Genomic DNA, 21,701 nt, shown 5'->3' with positions numbered 1-21,701 from the left:
GTATTGATTGGGGGGGGGGGTGGGTACAGACAGAAGCCAAATGTCCCCCTGCATTATTTAATTCACTGATTTAGTTCCACATACATTACTTCCGATTACATCATATAAAACATACTTAAGAGGCTAGGCAAGGTGGCTCCACGCCTGTAAGCCCAGCAATTTGGGAACCCAAGGTGGGAGGATCAATTGAAGAGAGGAGTTCAAGATCAGCTTGGGCAACATAGCGAGATCCCATCTCTACAGATATTTAAAAATTAGCCAGGTGTGCTGGTGTGTACCTGTAGTCTTAGCTACTTTGGGAGGCTGAGGCAGGAAGAATCACTTGAGCCCAGGATTTGAGGTTGCAGTGAACTGTGATTGTGCCACTGCACTCCAGCCTGGGCAACAGTGTGCGACTCTGTCTCAAAAAAAATGATGAATAAAAAATAAAATATATTTAGAAATATTGCTTTTATACTGTAGCAGTAGTAGTAGTAGTAGTATTAGAGACGTAGTCTTACTCTGTCACCCAGGCTGGAGTGCAAGTGGCATGATCTTGGCTCCCTCCACTTGCCAGTTTCAAGCAATTCTCCTGCCTAGACCACCCAAGTAGCTGGGATTATAGGTGTATGCCACCAAGCCCAGCCAATTTTTGTATTTTTAGTAGAGACAAGGCTTCACCATGTTGGCCAGGCTGGTCTTGAACTCCTGACCTCAAGTGATCCACCCACCTCAGCCTCCTAAAGTGCTGGGATTACAGGTGTGAGCCACTGCACCTAGCCAATGCTATATTATTTTTTAACTTTTTTTTTTTTTTTTTTTTAGATGGAGTTTTGCTCTGTTGCCCAGGCTGGAGTGCAGTGGTGCAATCTCGGCTCACTGCAACCTCCACCTCCCGGGTTCAAAGAATTCTCTGCCTCAGTCTCCTGAGTAGCTGGGACTACAGGCGCCCGCCACCATGCCCAGCTAATTTTTGCCTTTTTAGTATAGACAGGGTTTCACCATATTGGTCAGGCTGGTCTCAAACTCCTGACCTCAGATGATTCACCCCTCTTGGTCTCCCAAAGTGCTGGGACTACAGGTGTGAGCCACCATGCCCAACCATTTTTTAACAATTTTATTCAGATTTGTTCAGCTTATATTAGTTTGGTCTGTTTTGATGTTTATGTAAAAAGAATCAGGCCGTACGTATTCTTTCATGTTTTGTTTCTTTCATTCAACATTTTTAAAAGTTCATCCACATTGTTGCTAGTAGCCTCATGATATGGGTATTCAATGTTATGACTTTACCACAGTTTACCTGTCCATTCAATTGCTGATGAACATTTGTGCTGTTTCTAGTTTGGGCTATACAAACAACTCTACTACGAACGTTCTTAAACATGGATAGATTCTCCAAAGTATATATCTGAGAAAGGAACCACTGGGTCCTTCAGTTTTTATACCAAACAATTTTTCCAAGTAGTTTTTCAATTTATAGTCAGTCCTACTAACAGTGTATAAGAGTTCCTGTTGCTTTACATCTGCACCAATACTTAGCACTTAGTATAATCAGACTTTTAAAAACTTTGGTGAATGTGGTGTTTCCCAAATATGATTCTAATTTGAATTTCCCTATTAATGAAATTAGGCACTTTTCCATATATTTATTGACCATCTGATTTCCTCTTTTGTGAAGTGTTTTTTTCTTTTGTTTTTAGAGAAAGGGTCTCACTCTGTCACCCAGGCTGGAGTGCAGTGGTGTGCTCATAGCTCACTGTAACCTCGAACTTTCTGGGCTCAAATGATCCTCCCGCCTCAGCTTCTGGAACAACCAGGACTACACATGCACGCCACCATACCCAGCTAATTTTTTGTTGTTGTTTTTTGTAGAGTCAGGGTCTCACTTATGTTGCCCAGGCTGGTGAAATTATTTTTCTTCTGTCCATTTTTCTACTATATTGTCTTCTAATGGAATTTGCAATATTTGCAAATTATTTTCTCCCGTTGTACAGGTTAAATAGTTGCAAAACATACAGGTAAAATATCCACAAATATTTCCTCCCATTCTACAGTTGTCTCTTCACTCTGCTGCTTGTTTCCTTTGCTGTGTAGAAGCCTTTTATTAGGTTGGTGCAAAAGTGAGATTTTTGCTGTTTAAAAGGCAAAAGCCGTAATTACTTTTGCACCAACCTAATAGTTTAATCTAGCCCCATTTGTCTATTTTTGTTTTGCTGCCTATGCTTTTGAAGTCTCAGCCATAAGATCTTTGCCTAAAGTCTTCAAGCATTCTCCCCTCATTTTCTTCTAGCAGTTTTATAATTTGGGGTCTTACATTTAAGGCTAATCCACTATGAGTTTGATTTTTTAATTATGATTGATAGTGGTCTAGTTTCATTCTTCTGCATATGGATATCCCGTTTTCCCAGCACTATTTACTGAAAAGGGTATCCATTCCCCCATGTCCTGACACCTCTGTCAAATTTAGTTGACTGTAAATATATGGATTTATCTCTGCAATCTTCTAATATCTTTACAGGTTTCTATATAGGACTCTAGTCTACTTAAATATGGCTACTTCTTAAGAGTTCAAATGTATACCCAATGTCCCAGTAGCATTTCTTGAAAAGTTGACTCCTTCCCCATTCTGCAGGGCCATGCTCACAAATCAAGTGTCCACAGACGTACAGATAGGTTTGGGGTTCTCTGTTCTGTTCCAGGGTCTACTGATTAATTTAGTGTTATAAGTCAAGACATATGATAGAGCTCTCCAACCTTGTTCTTCTTCTAAAGTGTGTTATCTACTTGGTCCTATGCATGTTTATATAAATTACAGATTCAGTTTCAAGGTATATACACATACACAACTTGTTTGATTTTGATTGGGACTGTATTATAGCTAGAAATCAACTTGGGGATAAATTTACATCTTGACAATATTGTGGTTTCTAAACAATGAATATGATTTCTATTTTCTTGGGTCTTCTTTAATATCTCTCAATAAAAGTTTACAATTTTCTCTATAATGGTCATGCACACACATACTCTACTAGGTTTATTCCCAGATACTGATTCTAAGTACCTTTAGTATCTTCCTTCAAACTGCTGCCAAAGTTGGATTTCTGAAACCTAAATCCGATTAGATTTCATTGTTTAAAATCTATCAATGTCTCTTTCTCCCTGCCTAGATGATCAAGTACAAATTCCTTACCATGACACATGTGGCCATAACTTATCTTTCTAGTCTCACTCTCTTACATGTACTCTACGTTCAAGACACTCCAAACATTACCAGCTGATTCCCTCTTTCATGCCTCTTGTACATGCCAGTCTCTTATAGTAATATAAATCATCTATCACCTGCTGATTTATATTACTCTTTCAAGATTAAACAAATTATACCTTCCTAAGAAAGGCTTCCCTGTTTCCCTACGAAGAACCAGCCATTCCTTTCTTTCAGCTGGATCTTCAAAGATGGGTAATATGGAAGAGCATTTAAAGTAGAAGAAAAGAGTATAAACAAAGGCACTGGAGCAAAAGAACACAGGGGATTCAATTTTACTAAAGTATGAAAGGAAGTAGTAAGAAATAATACGGTATGATATATTGGTATCAAAGCACATAGTGATTTTCAGAGGGTTCCATATTAAACAATAAAGATTTTTCTAAGTTAATAAAGAAAAAAAAACCAAATGATTTTAGATATGGTCAAACATGTACTTTAGGAAGATTAATCTGGCTGTGTTATATAAGATAAACTGATAGAGGGCAGGAGGAGGATGGGAATCCAGAAGACTAGATAGGAAACTTAGCACAGTTCAAATAAGAGGCAATGAAAACTCAACTAAGGAAAGAGTAAAGGGAATGAAGAGGAAGACATGAGTTAGACACCAAATAGGAAAAAATTACAGAATCTGGGAACTAAAAAGATGTGTAAGGCAGGGCATAATGACTCACACCTGTAATCTCAGCACTTTGGGAGGCTGAGGCAGGTGGATCACTTGAATTCAGAAGTTCAAGACTAGCGTGAACAACATGGTGAAACCCCATCTCTACTAAAAATACAAAAATTATCTGGGTGTGGTGGCGCGCACCTGTAGTTCTCAGGAAGCTGAGGTGGGATGAACGCCTGAGCCCAGGAGGCAGAAGTTGCAGTGAGCTGAGATCACACCACCACACTCCAACCTGGGTGACAGACAGAGACTCTATCTCCAAAAAAAAAGATGTGTAGTGACAGCATGGGAGAGAAAATTCAAGAGGTAATGGTAAAAATTCAAGCATGACTGAAATGACTGTAGCATCATTAACAAAATTACACATTGGTTCTGAAAAGATGATAGGAGATCAGATGGTGACATTCAACTGGGTATCAGAAAGGTATAACTAAAGGTCAGACTACATTTAGGTGGGCAGATCACGAGATCAAGAGATCGAGATCATTCTGGCCACCATGGCGAAACCCCGTTTCTACTAAAAATATAAAAATTAGCTGGGCGTGGTGGTGTGCACCTGTAGTCCCAGCTACTAGGGAGGCTGAGGCAGGAGAACTGCTTGAACCTGGGAGGCAGAGATTGTAGTGAGCCAAGATGGCGCCGCTGCACTCCAGCCTGGACGACATTTCAAGACTCGGTCTCAAAAAAAAAAAAGAAAGAAAAATAAACATTTACATATAGGTAAAAATTAAAATAATAGGTTCTGTGGAGACTGGCAAGAGGAAAGTTGAGGACAGAGCTTGGAAAACACCTATATTTACGTGTATAGAGATAAGGGAGGATTGTGTAAAATGGAAATGTAGTGATGGGACTGAAACAGTTAAGATAATAATATGCAATAATGAACGCCAAAGGCAAAGAATTTCTAAAGGAAAGTGCTGCAGAGGAGGTCAAGAAAACTGAGGAGTGAGAAGATGTCTCTGTTAACAACGAGATCACTGGCCGGGCATGGTGGCTCACTCACACCTGTAATCTCAGCACTTTGGGAGGCCAAGGCAGATGGATCACCTGAGGTCAGGGGTTCGAGACCAGTCTGGCCAATGTGGTGAAACTCCGTCTCTACTAAAACTACAAAAAATTAGCTGGGTGTGGTGGTGGGCACCTGTAATCTCAGCTACTTGGGAGGCTGAGGCAGGAGAATCGCTTGAACCTGAGAGGTGGAGGCTGCAGTGAGCCAAAATCACACCACTGCACTCCAGCCTGGGTGACAGAACAAGACTCTACCACACCAAAAAAAAAAAAAAAAAAAAAAAATCCAATCACTGATAACCAGCAGGTGGAATAGTAATTAAGCAACAGTTTTTAAAACAGAATGGAGGCATGCCAGGGGTTTATGAGATGATTCTTTGGAAAATTTCAGACTACATTTAATTGAATCCTTTTTTTATATTTCCATTTTTTATACATGTACTTATAATGTATGTACTATATTAGTGGTTAGAGAAGATGATCTATCTGGATTTCTGTTGAACTCGTTGCTATTTAGACAAACTATAATAAATAATTCATCCAAAAGTGATAGCTGAAATTAAGTGCTCAAGTATTACAACACAAAAACATTTTGAGACATTATCTTCAGGAAATACTAACTTCCATCTCTAATAGTAAAAATATAATAATGTCTTCAGTATCCCAGCAAACTGTGCTTTGACTATAGATTCTCTGTGATAATAAAAATTAATATTTTAAAAAATAGAGCAAATATAAGCTTTCTGACATATCTTAATTTCCTTTACAATAGTACTAGTAGAAATAAGGCAATTACTAACTGCAAAATGGTTTTACTAATTATAAAGTTACTTTGAAATTAAAGATCAAAAACCCAAATTAGTTTTCTAAGTTACTAATGAAAACTTCAAAACAAATTAACAACGATATTCAAAGCAGAAATGTTACCACAATCTCATGTGTACATTCCATGCTAGTTTTATAGCCAACAATTAAACTTTAAATAAAATTCATGTACAGAAGTACCATGAAATGAAATTTGCTCAGAATGACATTAAGATTAATTCAAGTTAATTAAAAGTTAGTTTATACAAAGTTTACTTACCTAAATTACTACAAGTGACCCAAAAATTAGGTTTTAAGGAATATTTATAATGCTTTATAATACAAAAAAGGAAGAGCATGATATAACTTAAAGATGTGGAAAAATGCAACAGTCTTAAACTAAGTTAAATGTCAACAGATCTAGTCTTTTTGAGATATTTAATGAGAAATTTCAAATACCACAGCTATTCATATACTGTACGATGAAAACACTGATTCACATATGCTAAAAATATCATCTCTACTTTTCTTATATTTAAGAAAAAAATGTATAAATACATTGACTAATATAATTTTCTGTGATGAGGACAAATGGGTAGAAGTGACTGCTTAAATAATCAGAACTCAAAATGGACAGATTAAGGTCAGCATCTGACAATTTCTCTCTAAATGCAGAAATACGGGCCCTCAGAGTTTACCATAGGCTATAGTATATAAATATTTTTCTAAATTAATCTGAAAATGCTGATTCTTTTCAGCTTATTCTCTTATAATGATTCCTTAAATTGACTTACCAAGATTTACATCCGGTAGTATCTTATCAAGAAATTGTGTTTCCCCACCATTAGGGGAAAGAAAGTCTGCCAGAAGTTGACTATTACTCAGTTCTGGATGCTGCAGAAGTTTCTTGAATGAACAAAAAAAAAAAAAGGGAAAAAAACAGTTTAGAAATCTAGAAGAGTAATCAAAACTGTATTTTAATTTTTTTAAATGTTAAATCCCCAAAAGCTACTTTATATTTAAAATAATAACAAAGCAACTGCATTATTAGAGGGAAGAGTATAGGATAGTAGGTAAGATTTTGGCCTTTATAGTCAGATACGAATGGGTTTGAATTCTGGCTCTTTCACATGCTAGATTCTTGGAAAACACCTAAATCCTAAACACTTGGAAAACACCTAAGTGACACTAGAAAAGTTGCTAAAGTGCCCAAGAGTCAGTTTCCTAACTTATAAAATGGAAATAATGACACTACCTACTTTATAGTATTGTTATATAAAGCATTTAGCACAGTATCTGACACACAGGAAGTAAAACTAAACATTAGCTACTATTATCTCCCAGTTTCTAAACTATAGAAAATATGATAGCATGATACAACTGTCTCGATCAATTTTTAGAAGTCAGCATAAAGGGTTTTGCAGAAAACTAGATGTGAAAATGTGAAATAACTTGAAAAATCTGTTGTCTGTTCTTCCTGCAACACTATTTTCTAATAAGATAACACGGGCCGGGCACGGTGGTTCACTCCTGTAATCCCAACACTTTGGGAGTCTGAGACAGGTGGATCACCTGAGGTCAGGAGTTCGAGACCAGCCTAGCCAACACGGCGAAATCCCGTCTGTACTAAAAACACAAAAATTAGCCAGGAGTGGCGGTGGGTGCCTGTAATCCCAGCTACTTGGGAGGCCGAGGCAGGAGAATCGGTTGAACTCAGAAGGCAGAGGTTGCAATGAGCCGAGATCACACCGTTGCACTCCAGCCTAGATGACAAGAGCAAAACTACGTCTCAAAAAAAAGACTTTTAAAAGCCAAAATTAACCCAGTCTTACCTAATAGTTTCCTAACTATGAGACAGTTACAAAACTTTATAAGCAGAAATCTACATTAAAAAACCAGTACAGCTATCTCTAATTTAAATCCATATTACGAGAAAATAGTTCTTCTAGAGTGAGGTACTAGTTTGTAGAAATAATTAGCTGGTTCAAATAACGAGTTAATAGTATCAACAAAAACATGGCTTTATGTTTTATCCAAACACATCCTTGCAGTAGTTAATTATTTCATATTTCAATTTTCACATCAAAATTTACATAGAATATATATATATATATATATATTTTCAACTTGGAGTTGAAAGCATTCAACAGTTCAGAGAGAGGAAATAAAGTGTAAATACTCCTTTACACTGCTGAGTATTTTTAATTTTAAAGTATTTCTTTTCGGCTAGGAAGCATCCAAATTTAACTGAATCGACAATTTTTTTTAAATATAAAATTCCATGCCCAAATAAAATATTTTTTGAATAAACAAAAGTATCCTCCCTTGTAAGCACTAGATAAAGAAAGATGATTATTAATCCTGGAGAGCCTGATGTCTCAAGTAACTTTTATGATGACTGTACCATGTATTTAAATAATATGCCCATACATTTTAACATAATGTAATGTGCACACACTGAGAAAAATGGAATTCAACTCCACGTAGCAAATAGTAGAGTTGATCCCAGGAAATTGGAAAAATATGTATGAACCCAGAAGAAAAGGGACTAAGGAATAACACAGAAGACTCCAAAGTTCAGAAAAAGCTAAACACAAAAATCAAACAGAACACAGAACAGTAACATTCTAAGAATATTATCCAGTATTCTTCAAATGCATCTAATCTTTTACACCAAAAGTTTCTTTTTTTAACGTCCTATACAAAGTTTTAACTAGCCTAAAATTAAGTAAAGATTTTTCTCACCCTAAGAAAATATCTTGTATTTCATTCAATTTGGAGAGGGGGGAAGGAATATACTTTTGACAAAAATTCATTCTAAAATTCACATGGAAAAATGTTTTTTTAATTAAAATCCACATGGACAGGTATTTATAAACCAAAGCATATATGTACAAGAGAAAAAGAGGCAAATTAGAGAATGCTATGATTAGCAACGTTTGGAATTAATACAGTTGATGCTACACCTGTAGATATTCTTGAAACTCTTCCCGCTTTGACTTCAAGAATTCATAATTTTTGGGGCCAATGATCCTCTTAGAAGGAAGCTGGGCATCAGGAAATGTACCTGAAATTAGCATATATTATAGTTACTACTGAGTTCTGCTACTATTTTTAAACCCTTAAATTAGGATTTAAAATTTACTATGGCACATTCAGATTAGCAATACTGCCTTGTAGAGATGTGACATTATTCTTTGAATAATCTTCACAAAACCAGAGAGCTTCAAGTCAGAAGTCCAGATCAAAGAACTTGAGTCTACTGATAAACAAAAATATCACTCTTGTAACAATCACTGTTTGACGTACATTTTTAAGCTTTCTATCCTAGTAAAACAGCTTCAAAAAATTATTATGAGATTGTTTTGAAATTGGTGAGATTCTATTAGATAAAACCTTATAAAGAAATAACTAATTTCTCATAGGGAAAAAAGATAGCATTTTGTCAATGCTATATAAATGGCTTAAAATCAAAATGTAGGCTGAGTACAGTGGTTCACACCTGTAATCCCAGCATTTTGGGAGGCCAAGGTGAGCAGATCACTTGAGGTCAGAAGTTCGAGACCAACGTGGTAAAACCCCATCTCTACTAAAAATACAAAAAAATTAGCCAGGCGTGGTGGGAAATGCCCGTAATCCCAGCTACTTGGGATGCTGAGGCAGGGGAATCGCTGGAACCTGGGAGGCGGAGGTTGCTGTGAGTTGAGAGCACACCACTGCGCTCCAGCCTGGGTGACAGAGCCAGACTCATCTCAAAAAAAAATAAAGGCCACCAACATGGTGAAACTCTATCTCTACTAAAAATACAAAATTAGCTGGGCGTGGTGGCACATGTTTGTAATCCCAGCTACTCAGAAGTCTGAGGCAGGAGAATTGCTTGAATCCAGGAGGCAGAGGTTGCAGTGAGCCAAGATCGTGCCACTGCACTCCAGCCTGAGCAACATGATGGAAATGAGGAAATGAAAGAAGGAATAAAACAAGGGAGGGAGGGAGGGAAGGAAGAAAGGAAGGGAGGGAGGGAGGGAGGGAAGGGAGGGAAGGAAGGGAGGGAGGGAGGGAGGGAAGGGAGGGAAGGAAGGAAGGAAGATGAACGTGCTTTCTCAGATAGGGCTGGCTTTAGAAATTTTAGCACCAAAAAAGAAAAGTATGGCGATAAATTGTCTTCTCTCAGCCTTAAACAAAAAAAGTAGTTTTCAGAGAAAGAACGACAATGGTCCTGCACCAGATTGGTAGAGAGAAAGATAAAACCATTTGAACACAGGTACAAACTCAAAATCTAGGCAAAAATATGGAGTGGGACCTTGCATTCTTTATCTTCCTATAATAATCACCCTTATCACAGGCTTTGCTCTTACAGCAGGGAAAGGAATGTTCCTTATCCTTCTCAATCAAAAACCAACCTGAATTTGGATCGGGGACACTCTACAGAGCTTTTCTAAAATAAAAAGATTTAGAACACACAAATAAAATTCACCAAGCTACATACAAAAAAAAAAAAAAAAGGCTGGAAATTCTTTGTAACTATATCCCTGATATTAACTCAAATAAATACATTGATGAGACAGGAAGAACAAAAAAGAGTAAATAGAGAGCCCTTTCTAAAATACAGTTTTAAAATAGCTATTTTAAAATTTTGATTTTACTTAAAAAAAGCATAAATGTGCATTGCAAGAACTTTAAATATACAGATAAATAAAAATAAGAAGATAAACAGTACATTTCCGTTATCAATAAAAGTGTACACAAGCGTCAATGTTGTATTTCTTGTATTTCAATTACTTAAAATAAAAAAATTAATGTGGTATCACAGCTTTAAAGAATGCTAATGCTGAAATGTAATGTTTTATCCAAAAAGAATTACATACCATGAAATTCTGTTAGTTTTGATTCAAGTACATAGAATTCAAGGTATCTTCTATAGACAGACCAATGTTCAGGCTCGTGTCCAACTGTAAATTGAGTACACACACACTGAGTAACAAATAATTTCAAAACCCTAAAAGAATGCTGTATTTAATACATTAAAAATACAAAGCTGGCTGGACACAGTGCCTCACGCCTATAATCCCAGCACTTTGGGAGGCCAAGGTGAGTGGGTCATTTGAGGTCCAGAGTTCGAGGCCAGTCTGGCCAACAGGGTGAAACCCCGCTTCTACTAAAAATACAAAAATTAGCCAGGCGTGGTGGCAGGTGTCTGTAGTCCCAGTTATTCAGGAGGTTGAGATGGGAGAATCGCTTGAACCCAAGAGGCAGAGGTTGCAGTGAGCCGAGATCGCGCTGTTGCACTCCAGCCTGGGCAACAAAGCGAGCGAGACTCTGTCTCAAAAAAAAAAAAAAAAGAATACAAAGCTGAACATTATTCCACAGTCGTAATTTGTTATCTTTGGCATAACATTATTAACACATCTTATCCCATATTTTAGTTACCTACAAGTGACTGATAAATTTCATCTATGAAGTTATCTCAAATATACTTTTTCTATAACAGAATCAGAGCTGACAGAAACTTTAAAATATCATGCAATTATGATTACTTTTAAAATGTCACCAAAATGATGTGTTTCATAAGAGTTTTTTATTGATTTGGGGTTTCTCAAACATTTACCATATTGTCCTAATTTAATATAGTATAAAGCAGTACTATCCAATAGAACTTTCTGCAGTTAGGAAGATGCTCCATGGATCTGCATTAATATACTAGCTACTAGCCACATGTTGCCACTGAGTACTTGAAAGGCGGCTAATGCAACAGAAGAACTGAAATTTTAATACAATTTAATTTGATTTTAATTACCACATGCAGCTAGTGGCTACTAAATTGGGCAGCACATAGTAATGGTTTAAAGAGTAAATCTGGAATCAGACTGCCTATTCTAATCCCAGTTAACCTTGCCCTAATTTACTATGTGGCCTTGAACAAATAACACCACTGTGTACTTTGCAGTGTGTAGATGTAGAATAACAATAATTGTGTCTATCACCTAAAATAATCCACATAAAGCACTTCTGTACAGTGCATAGCACAGCATAGCACAGAGTAAATACCTCATAAATGTTAACTGTTATTGTTAACATCTGACATCATTCTACCACAGATTTCAGAATGCAGTAGATCAAGTGAAGCAATACCACAACCATCCAAAACAACACTTCTATTGAGAAAAAAATCAACCTGATCACAACATATAAAGCAAATCCTAGTTTTCTTCTTCAACACTGGTCTTAAAAGATCCATAGTATATTTAGGCTAGGTTTTTAATGCTGAAATTGTTATTTTGTTACTCACATAAAATCAATATACTAAATGATATACCTTTTTCTCCCTGATAGATCATGGTTTCTAAGAGCACATTTCATTGACAGTAGAAGTCTGCAGCACTGGTGACAAAAAAATTATCTTTAAAATACAAGCTTTTGGCCCAGCACAGTGGCTCACACCTGTAATCCCAGTACTTTGGGAGGCCAAGGCAGGAAGACCACTTTGAGCCCAGGAGTTCGAGACCAGACTCAGCAACATAGTGAGACCCTTTCTCTACGAAAAAGTTTTAAAATTAGCTGGGTGTGGTGACATGCACCTACAGTCCCAGCTACTCAGGAGGCTGAGGTGGGAGGATCGCTTGAACCCGGGAAGCCGAGGCTATAGTGAGCCACAGTCATGTCACTGCAAACCAGCTTGGGCAACAAAGCAAGACTTCCTCTCAAAAAGAAAAAAAAATAAATAAATTAAAAAATAAAATAAAATTCAAGTTTTAAGATTTTTTGGTTTTTATTTTTGAATTACTGAGCCATGAATTTATAATTTATGTTAAATTAATTAACTTTTTAAGATAAAGCATAAAACTTAAAAATAGTTGTCCTAAAGCAAAAACAAAAGTATATTCCAAACAAAACTAAGTTTGAAATGGAAATCTGACTCTATTATTGACAACAGGTCAGCTGTCCACCTGTCAGAATGCTGAAAGAGTAGCAACTACTAAGACTGGACAGTAACTCCAGCAAAATCAGGCAGTATGGTGTAAGACCTGGACAGAATAAGACTCTGCCTGATATTTAGTTATGATAGGAAAAATTGTAACTAGCTACTCTGGGCATTCTTCCCTCCCAATTCCTATGTCTCATGTTCTTGAAACAGGATCAACTTCTGAGGAAAATCAGAAAACCTAATACTTTCTGAAAAATAAAAATAATTAGCACTGATCTTCACCCTACCACTTACCTTCTCAAAACCATTTTCTAACATTGCCACTTTTTTTCCTTCTTTCCTCATAACTCCCTCTTCCTGAGCTCAACTTTATTTTCTGCTCATCATTCTCAAAATGTGGTGCTTTTCATTACACTCACTGTCCCACTTCTTAGAAAAAGTGCAAAGTGGTCACTGTTTTATTTTTTAATTCGATTTCTTTTTATCATGTTACAAGTAGGACTTTAAAGTGGTGACTGTTTATCCTGCTACAGATGCTGTTAACCCTGGTCTCTATTACAGTCTATACCTGAAATAACCGAAAGAAAAAGTATAGCAAAACCTGAAGAAAACCTGTAGTTTTAACCATATTTTCATCAGTCCTTTTTTTTGGGAGACAGGGTTTCACTCTGTCTCCCAGGCTAGAGTGCAGTCACATAATCTCGGCTCACTGCAACCTCCGCCTCCCAGGTTGAAGCAATCTTCATGCCTCAGCCTCCAGAGTAGCTGGGACTACAGGCACGCACCACCACACATGGCTAATTTTTGTATTTTTTGTAGATACAGGGTTTCGCAATGTGGGCCAGGTGGGTCTCAAAACTCCTGACCTCAGGTAATCCACCCACCTTGGCCTCCCTAAGTACTGCAATTAAAAGGCGTGAGCCACCATGTCTGGCCATATTTTCATCAATTCTAATTAGCCCACAAAATGGGTGAGAGAAAACGCTGTCTTAATTAAACTAGAATAATACCTGATATAGTGCTATATGGATTAATGACAATTAAGTAAGTACAATGGCTAATGACAGCAACAAAACCATTAAAAGAACATTACATTGAATGCCTGATGGACTGTCAGGTGTCTAGCAGGCATCACTCAATAAGTGCTGATTGAATGAGTTAGTTAACTGCTATGAAGATAACCTAGGACATCCCAAGCTTTCTTTCAATTTTCTGTTCTGGACACTTCTTTTTTGGATATGCAGCCATATTTGCTAGCTAGAAGTGGCAAAATGTTTATCACACCTGGTAACAACAGATTCATTCATGGGCATCTTTTAAGAAAGGTGCTCAGAAAGCTTCCTACCTGCTCTTCTATCATTTCTTTCAACATCAATACAAAACACAGGAATTCTTTCTTTTTTCTCCTTCCTTTCAGAGGAGGGATCCTCAAAAAAGTCTACATATGGAATGCTAATTTTCCATGCAGCAAGGTTTCGGGGAGTATTAGGTGTGCTCACAGCCTCCACTGGAGAATCATCTTCCATTACAACAATACCTTCTTCAATCTGGAAAAAAATTACCAGGATGAATTTAATATTCCCAATACCTTTAGAACTACAGCATACGGCATACAAGTATAAAGTAATATGCCCATATCAACTGATAATTTTTAAGACCCTAAAAGCTAGGTGATATTAAATTTTCTACTGAAAAAGTATAGGTAAAAAGCTAAAAACAAGTTACTAGCATCAACTCCAAGTTTTCTTACATCATCTGTATATGAAAATATAACAGGCTGGGGACTGCACCTATAAGCCCAACACTTTTACAGAGGCTGAGGTGGAAGGATTGCTTGGGCCTAGGAGTTTGAGACTAGCCTGGGAAACACAGTGAGACCTCATCACTACAGAATATTTTTAAAACATTAGTTGGGCATGGTGGCCCGCCTCTGTAGTCTCAGCTACTCAGGAAACTGAGGTGGGAGCATTGCTTGAGTCCAGGAGGCTGAGATTGCAGTGAGCCAGGTTCGTGCTACTGTACTCCATCCTGGGTGAGAGTGAGACCTTGTCTCAAAAAAAAAGAAAGAAAGAAAATATAACAGAAGATAAAGAATAGCCACCTCAGAGATTAGGGGAAAAAATGTAAAATATACAAATATAGAAACTGTTCAACCTCTGTGGTAAGAAATAAAAAGTAAAGTTCTGGTATTTTTTTCATTTTGAGAAGTAAAGTTTTATAAATGATAGCAGTCATTCACGGAGACTGCACAGATAAACTAGATCTGTGCCACACTACCGGTTACAAGGTATACCAGCACAACCCTTCTGGAAAGTGTTTTGGCAATATGTATCTATAAAGAGTCATAAAATGATTTCAAACAAGTAATTCCATTTTTGGAAATTTATTTTAATAAAAATATTTACTCCAAAAATTTTTTAACCATAAAAAAGACCCAAGTAAAAACTGTAACATAAGTAACAAAAAATTGGACAAAAGCGTCCGGAAGAAACCCACCTCTACAGAATTTAAGAGTTTTTTATTATTTCATCACTTCTTAAACTTTAACAACATAAATGTTTAAAATGCTAAATATTTTTAAATACTGAAAAAATAAAATAACAATTATTTTTAAAAACAAAACCACATGTTCTAGAAATAGATACACAGGAAGAAGGAAACAACTGTCTCCATTTTTTAAATTGGAAGAGATTATTTGAATCTGGCATATTATAAACACTGACTCACCTAGACATCTCTTATTCATGTTAAAAAGGGCAAAATATTATCAATGAAATGCATTTATCTGCAACACACCTTTTTAAAGGCAATGAGTCAAAGTCTGTAGCACTTAAAAGAATTCTGCATAGCCTAGCCAGAGCAAATCAGTAGTACAGAGGAATTTATTTCCAGAATTCTAGCCCTACTCTCACTCTCAGTTCTTTCCTCTTACCCCGGGTACTTACCTCTCTTCTAAGGAAATTCCTTTCCTCCCCCACAAACCCCCTTTGCTTTTGCTTTTTTTTTTTTTTTTTGAGACAGAGTCTCGTGCTGTCGCCCAGGCTGGAGCGCAGTGGCACAATCTCGGCTCACTGCAAGCTCTCCCTCCCAGGTTCATGCCATTCTCCTGCCTCAGCCCCCCGAGTAGCTGGTACTAGAGGCACCCGCCACCACGTTCAGCTAATGTTTTGTATTTTTAGTAGAGACGCGGTTTCATCGTGTTAGCCAGGATGGTCTCAATCTCCTGACCTCATGATCTGCCCGCCTCAGCCTCCCAAAGTGTTGGGATTACAGGCGTAAGCCAGCACACCTGGCTCCCGCTTTGCTTTTTTCTGTTCTCATCCTAAACTGGCTTTCCATAATCTCTAATAAGACTCTTACTGATCTTAGGAAGACTTCTTAATGCTCTTTTGAAAACAACTTCAAGACCTTAAAAAACAAAACTATAAAAACAGATGACATATGTTGGGTTTTGCCTTTTAAGAGGCAAGTTACCTTCTTACAGTCTTGGAAGAAACACAGAGAGATGTGTGAGGGAAACACCCAATGCTTAAAACCTGAGGTTCAAGGTAGCATTTTCCGTGGTTAATACAAGTATATTTTTGTTAATGGATCTAGCGTCTGAAGAGAGGGGAAAGTGAATCATAAAATAATAGAGAATTTGTTGAAAATGCTGACTAAAAGCCAAAAAAAAAGGGGGGGGGGACATTCTTAAATTAAAAGAAGCTCCTCAGAATCAATCTAAGACACAAAATGGGAGAACAAAATTCTTGGCAATGTAAAAGGACAAAGTTTTGCAATTTATTACTGTTACTACTTAAATGGTATTTTTATCAAAGCCTAAAGAAAAATCTCTAGGGAAATATTTCTCTAAGAATTTTCAGGGCACCCTTTAATGCTATTTGAAAATAAGTAAATATTGTAATCAAAATGTTAATAAAGGAAAATCAAGTACTTTAAATATTTTTTCGTTTCCAAACACCTGCTATCTCTACCAAGAGGATGGGGATTATGGAAGATGGAAATAAAATTTCCTCAAGAAATGTTAATATTTCTGATTATTCTTTTCCTGTACAGAGATATCTGCCAAGTTACCAACAGGCATATTATATTCCATATTTGTAAGCCAGTTCTGAACTTGGACAGAAATACATTTTCTGATACACCAACACAATTTTTCAACCCAATTTTTTTTTTTGAGACAGGGTCTCACTTTGTTGCCAGGCTCACTGCAACCTCCTCCTCCCGCGCTCAAGTGATCCTCCCTCAGCCTCCTGAGTAGACCACATCCAGCTAATTTTTCTATTTTTGTAGAGACAGGATTTCACCATGTTGCCCAGGCTGGTCTCGAATTCCTAAACTCAAGTGATCCTCCAGCCTCAGTCTCCCAAAGTGCTGGGATTACAGGTATGAGCCACCATACCCAGCCCTGACCCAATCTTATATACTAGGCTTTGGTTCCCAGGCCAGCATATGGATGGATGCTAATTTAATCCCTAACTTGAGATCACGCAGCTACGAGAATTGATGTGCTTACAGGACTCACCCTGTGCAAGGCACTGTTCTCAGTGCTTCGTATATATTACTTGCTTAATACTCCTTACAACATCCCTATGAAAGATAAAATTACCTCCATTTCAAGGTGATGAAACAAATCATAATAAAATTAACAAATGTGCCCAAGACCACACAGCAAGCAGGCACTACTGCCAAATGATCACAATGAGGGTTCTGAAAGATAATGTCAGGCTGGGCATGTTGGCTCACGCCTGTAATCCCAGAACTTTGGGAGGCCAAGGCAGGTGGATCACCTGAGGTCAGGAGTTCGAGATAATGTCTCCTAAGTCTCCAATCAGTCATCCTAAATGTTCAACTTAGGATCACAAACCAATTTAGGATCACCCAGCAGTGAAACTGGAAACTTTTCTTTTCCCTCAACTTCCAAACAAGACAAAGAGGATTCCCCAAGGTCCCACAGGTTAGAACTAGCACGGTGTCTTCTAAATCCTAAATGGCATCATTTTAGTCTGCGTTAGCACCTCACTGTCCCTGAGTTTTCCCTTGATAGTATTAAACATTAGTTTGCCTGCTTCTCCAACTTTTTGTTACTACTATCTTTAATCCCAATCAAGAATTTCCTTCTTCTTGGGTCACTACAAAACAAAGCAAATCCTCTCAGCTTTTTAAAGATAGCCTCCTATTCCTGAAGCTAAAGTACAGCTTGTGTATCAAGCAATTGGGAAGGCAAAAAATAAAAAACACATCTTCCTCCACAAAAAATTATGTTTTAAAAGTTCGTAATAACACGGTTAAATACTTTTGTTATAATACTGAATAGAGAGAAAAAGATAGCAAACTATATACATATAATGTAGTCTAGTCTACCGGGGTGAAAAGGGAAAGTTTTTTGTTTGTTTTTAAAGAAAATCACCAAACTATTAATAGGAGTAGTTACTGGGTGGTAAGATTATGCATGTACGTGGCATTTAATTTTTTTCCACTGTTCTATATTATTTAAAAACTGAAAATACGCTTAAAATTAGAAAACATAAACATTATTTTGAAAAAGACTTTCTCTGATCTACTTTCTTCCATCCACACTTTTTTTTTGAGACAGGCTCTTACTCTGTTACCCAGGCTGGAGTACAGTGACACAAACATGGCTCACTGCAGCCTTGACCCCCCCGAGCTCAAGTGATCCTTCCAAGTAACTACAACCACAGTTGTGCACCATCATACCCAGATAATTTTTTAATTTTTTGTAAAGACAGGGTCTCGCCATGTTGCCCAGGCTGGTCTTGAACTCCTTGGCTCAAGCAATCCTCCCACCTCAGCTTCCCAAAGTACTGCGATTACAAATGTGAGCCACCACACCACCATAAAAATACTACCCACACCAAGGCCAGGTGTGGTGGCTCATGCCTGTAGTCCCAGCACTTTGGGACTACAGGTGGGTGGATCATGAGGTCAAGAGTTCAAGGCCAGCCTGGTCAACATGGTGAAACCCCATCTTTACCAAAAAAAAAATACAAAAATTAGCTGGGCATGGTGGTGGGCGCCTGTAATCCCAGCTACTCAGGAGGCTGAGGCAGGAGCCCGGGAGGCGGAGGTTGCAGTGAGCTGAGATCGTGCCATTGCACTCCAGCTTGGGTGACAGAGCAAGCCTCCGTCTCAAAAAAAATAATAATAATACCCACACTTATAGAGAAAAATAAAGGCATAAAAAAACTGCTTTATTTGAATTAATACAAAAGGTTTAAATAAGATTTTATTCCTTTTAAATTATTATGAAGAATCAGTGACCCTTATATCAAGGCAATGGGACAAAGGTCAAAAGGAAGGGGTATCCAGCTGCATCCATGTCCCTACAAAGGACGCAAACTCATCATTCTTAGCAAACTATCACAAGAAGAGAAAACCAAACACCGCACGTTCTCACTCATAGGTGGGAACTGAACAATGACATCACTTGGACTCGGGAAGGGGAACATCACACATCGGGGCCTATCATGGTGGGGAGGGGGGAGGGATTGCATTGGGAGTTATACCTGATATAAATGACGAATTGATGGGTGCTGACGAGTTGATGGGTGCAGCACACCAACATGGCACAAGTATACATATGTAATAAACCTGAACGTTATGCACATGTACCCTAGAACTTAAGTATAATAATAATAAAAAAGGAAGGGGTTAAAAAAAAGGGTTTACTGCTGTCTCCCCACCTTTCCTCCTTCTTGGTCATCATCAATCCAATCAGTACTAAACATCCCTTTTACACCCAAGTTAAGTGAATTTCTTAAAGCCAAGGTCTACATCTTAATCATTTTTTCATCCCCAGGGCCCAGGGTCATTAAAAGACAAAATGAGAATCCAAGATCTCTATTCAATAAAAATAAAAAGTACAAATGAGACAATACTTGCCTTTATGGCACTATGTGATACGAAAGACAATCATAAACACATAACTTCAAATACATTATGGTATAAGTTTTAACATACGATATAATAGGAGCACAAAAGGAGGAAATGTTCAGTTCAACTTGGGGATTTGGGTAAAGGTTTATGGGGAACAGCTGCATTTTGAAGGATGCATATGAATTTTCTAGGTCAATAAACAAATGAAGGGCATTTCAAGCAGGACAAAGACACAGAGAAATAAAATAGCATGGTAAGTAAAATGTGCATATAAGTCAACTGGAAATCTTGTTAAAATGCAAATTGATTCAGTAAGTCTAGGAGAGTGCCTGAGATTCTGTATTTATACAAGCTCCCAGGTAATGCCAATGCTGCTTGTCAACAGACCGCAGTTTAAGTAAGCAAGGAGCTAGAACATCTATTAGCAGCTCTGTATACCTGGAGCACATGGTAGGAAAAAGGTAACATCAGAATTTGAAGCTTAACCAAAAGATGGTAAACTGTTTGAATATCAGAAATATCTCAGTTTAACAGGAAACATTCTGCCTTAATAAGCAATAACATAGTTCCCAGGAATTTTAAAAATTAGATTCACGTCATGAAACTATTACAACTAATTAAAGAATGAGAAATACAAAGGAAGTCTGAAGTAAGAAGACAAAGGGAAAGTATTAGAATACAGATTTTCCAAAAAATAAAAAAAAGGAAAATAATGAGTATCTCTAATTTTTATGTTATAGTAAGTCTGAAGTTATAAATAAATCAAATTGATACATTTTACTTACAAAATCATCTTCACCTTCAGCTACACCATAATTAGGCAACATAGCTCCCTCCATTGTGGTACTTTTGAATACTCCTTTAATTTTGCTACCTATTCTGCTGATTCCAAATGATTCTCCCCTTTTCTGTGTGTTCCTGAATATTAAACAAACATGTATCAAGTACACAGCAAATTATCACAACAGTCTAGTTTATTGAAAACCACTATTTAGAAAAAAAGAAAAATCGTTTTGAAAATGATAAAGGTATAGCTAACATAACTTTTGGAGTTTTCATCCATGGATTAAGTAACAACATCTCAGAAGCCAAAAATGACATAGTATTTAAAGTTTAAATTTGGTGGATGAATAAATGGGACAATATTTATTTATAAACACTCAAAATTTACCTAGTATTAACTTTAAAATATTAACCGGATTAAAATTTTTAAAAGATGAGAGCCCCCTAGCGGAATATAGTTCTTATTGCGATATTTTGAAATAGATTAAAAAAATGCTTAAGATCTGTTCAAAACTGAAAACATCCCTTTAGAGTAACTGTACTAAAATTATGCAACAGAGAAAAATGTCAACTATTGTTTTCTCACCACTTCATTTTCAGAAGGAACTTTAAGAAAAAGAAAAGTGCCAAAGGGAAAGGTTAGCAATGAGCACAGGGATAAAAGCAAATGTAGCCCTAGGAAGCAGTCTGCTCTGCCATAAATATTAAATGTTGGTTTTGCATTTTTTTTAAGTTGAATTTCTGAAAGCAGAAATAGCTGAAAAGCAACAAAATAAATAAGCTAAAAGTAGCAAAAATGTCCATTAGCCTACTGCCCAATGTTTCAGCAACTAAAACCATAACTTTTACCCAATTTAAAAGTTATGCTCAAGGCCAGGCACAGTGGTTCACACTTGTAATCTCAGCACTTTGGGAGGCCAAGGCTGGCAGATCACCTGAGGTCTGGAGTTCAAGACCAGCCTGGACAATATGGCGAAACCACATCTGTACTAAAAATACAGAAATTAGCCAAGTGAGGTGGCAGGGGAAGGCTAACGCAGGAGAATCACTTGGACCCAAAAGGCAAAGGTTGCAGTGAGCCGAGATGGCACCACTGCACTCCAGCCTGGGCGACAGAGTGAGGCTCCATCTCGAAAACATATATGAAATAAAATAAAGTCATGTTCATTATGTAATGCTTCTCTTACAACAGATATCCAAATAAAAATGACTACTTTAAAATCATCTGAGAAAGTTTGTTTTGAATGCTCAAGTGTATAGCTATTACTCTTGTGAGGAAAATTAAGTTATCTACTGAAATAATACAATTACAGAAAGAAAATTAATCAAGTTTCAAATACACCAATATGTAGTAATGTGTATTTTACACACATCCA

At 37.1% G+C, this 21,701-nt stretch overlaps 1 protein-coding gene across 12 annotated transcripts in view; it reads right to left on the bottom strand.

Moving 5' to 3' along the window:
- Window positions 1-21,701, bottom strand: part of SNX14 (sorting nexin 14) — a 93,619-nt gene that overhangs the window by 16,800 nt on the left and 55,118 nt on the right. For 11 of the 12 annotated variants that reach the window (XM_023205223.3, XM_023205226.3, XM_023205229.3 and 8 more), the window contains 5 exons: window positions 20,328-20,460; window positions 13,991-14,192; window positions 10,589-10,672; window positions 8,690-8,790; window positions 6,518-6,629 (listed from right to left, as the gene is read on the bottom strand). In XM_023205223.3, coding sequence (XP_023060991.2) covers window positions 6,518-6,629; window positions 8,690-8,790; window positions 10,589-10,672; window positions 13,991-14,192; window positions 20,328-20,460 — 632 coding nt within the window. The remainder of the gene's footprint in view (window positions 1-6,517; window positions 6,630-8,689; window positions 8,791-10,588; window positions 10,673-13,990; window positions 14,193-20,327; window positions 20,461-21,701) is intronic. The other variant, XM_023205225.3, reaches the window with a different exon arrangement.

This window comes from Piliocolobus tephrosceles, chromosome 5, assembly GCF_002776525.5.
Source record: "Piliocolobus tephrosceles isolate RC106 chromosome 5, ASM277652v3, whole genome shotgun sequence".
Lineage (NCBI taxonomy): Eukaryota > Metazoa > Chordata > Mammalia > Primates > Cercopithecidae > Piliocolobus > Piliocolobus tephrosceles.
Note: the sequence above shows the minus strand (reverse complement) of the source record. Positions and strands in the feature narration are given on the sequence as shown.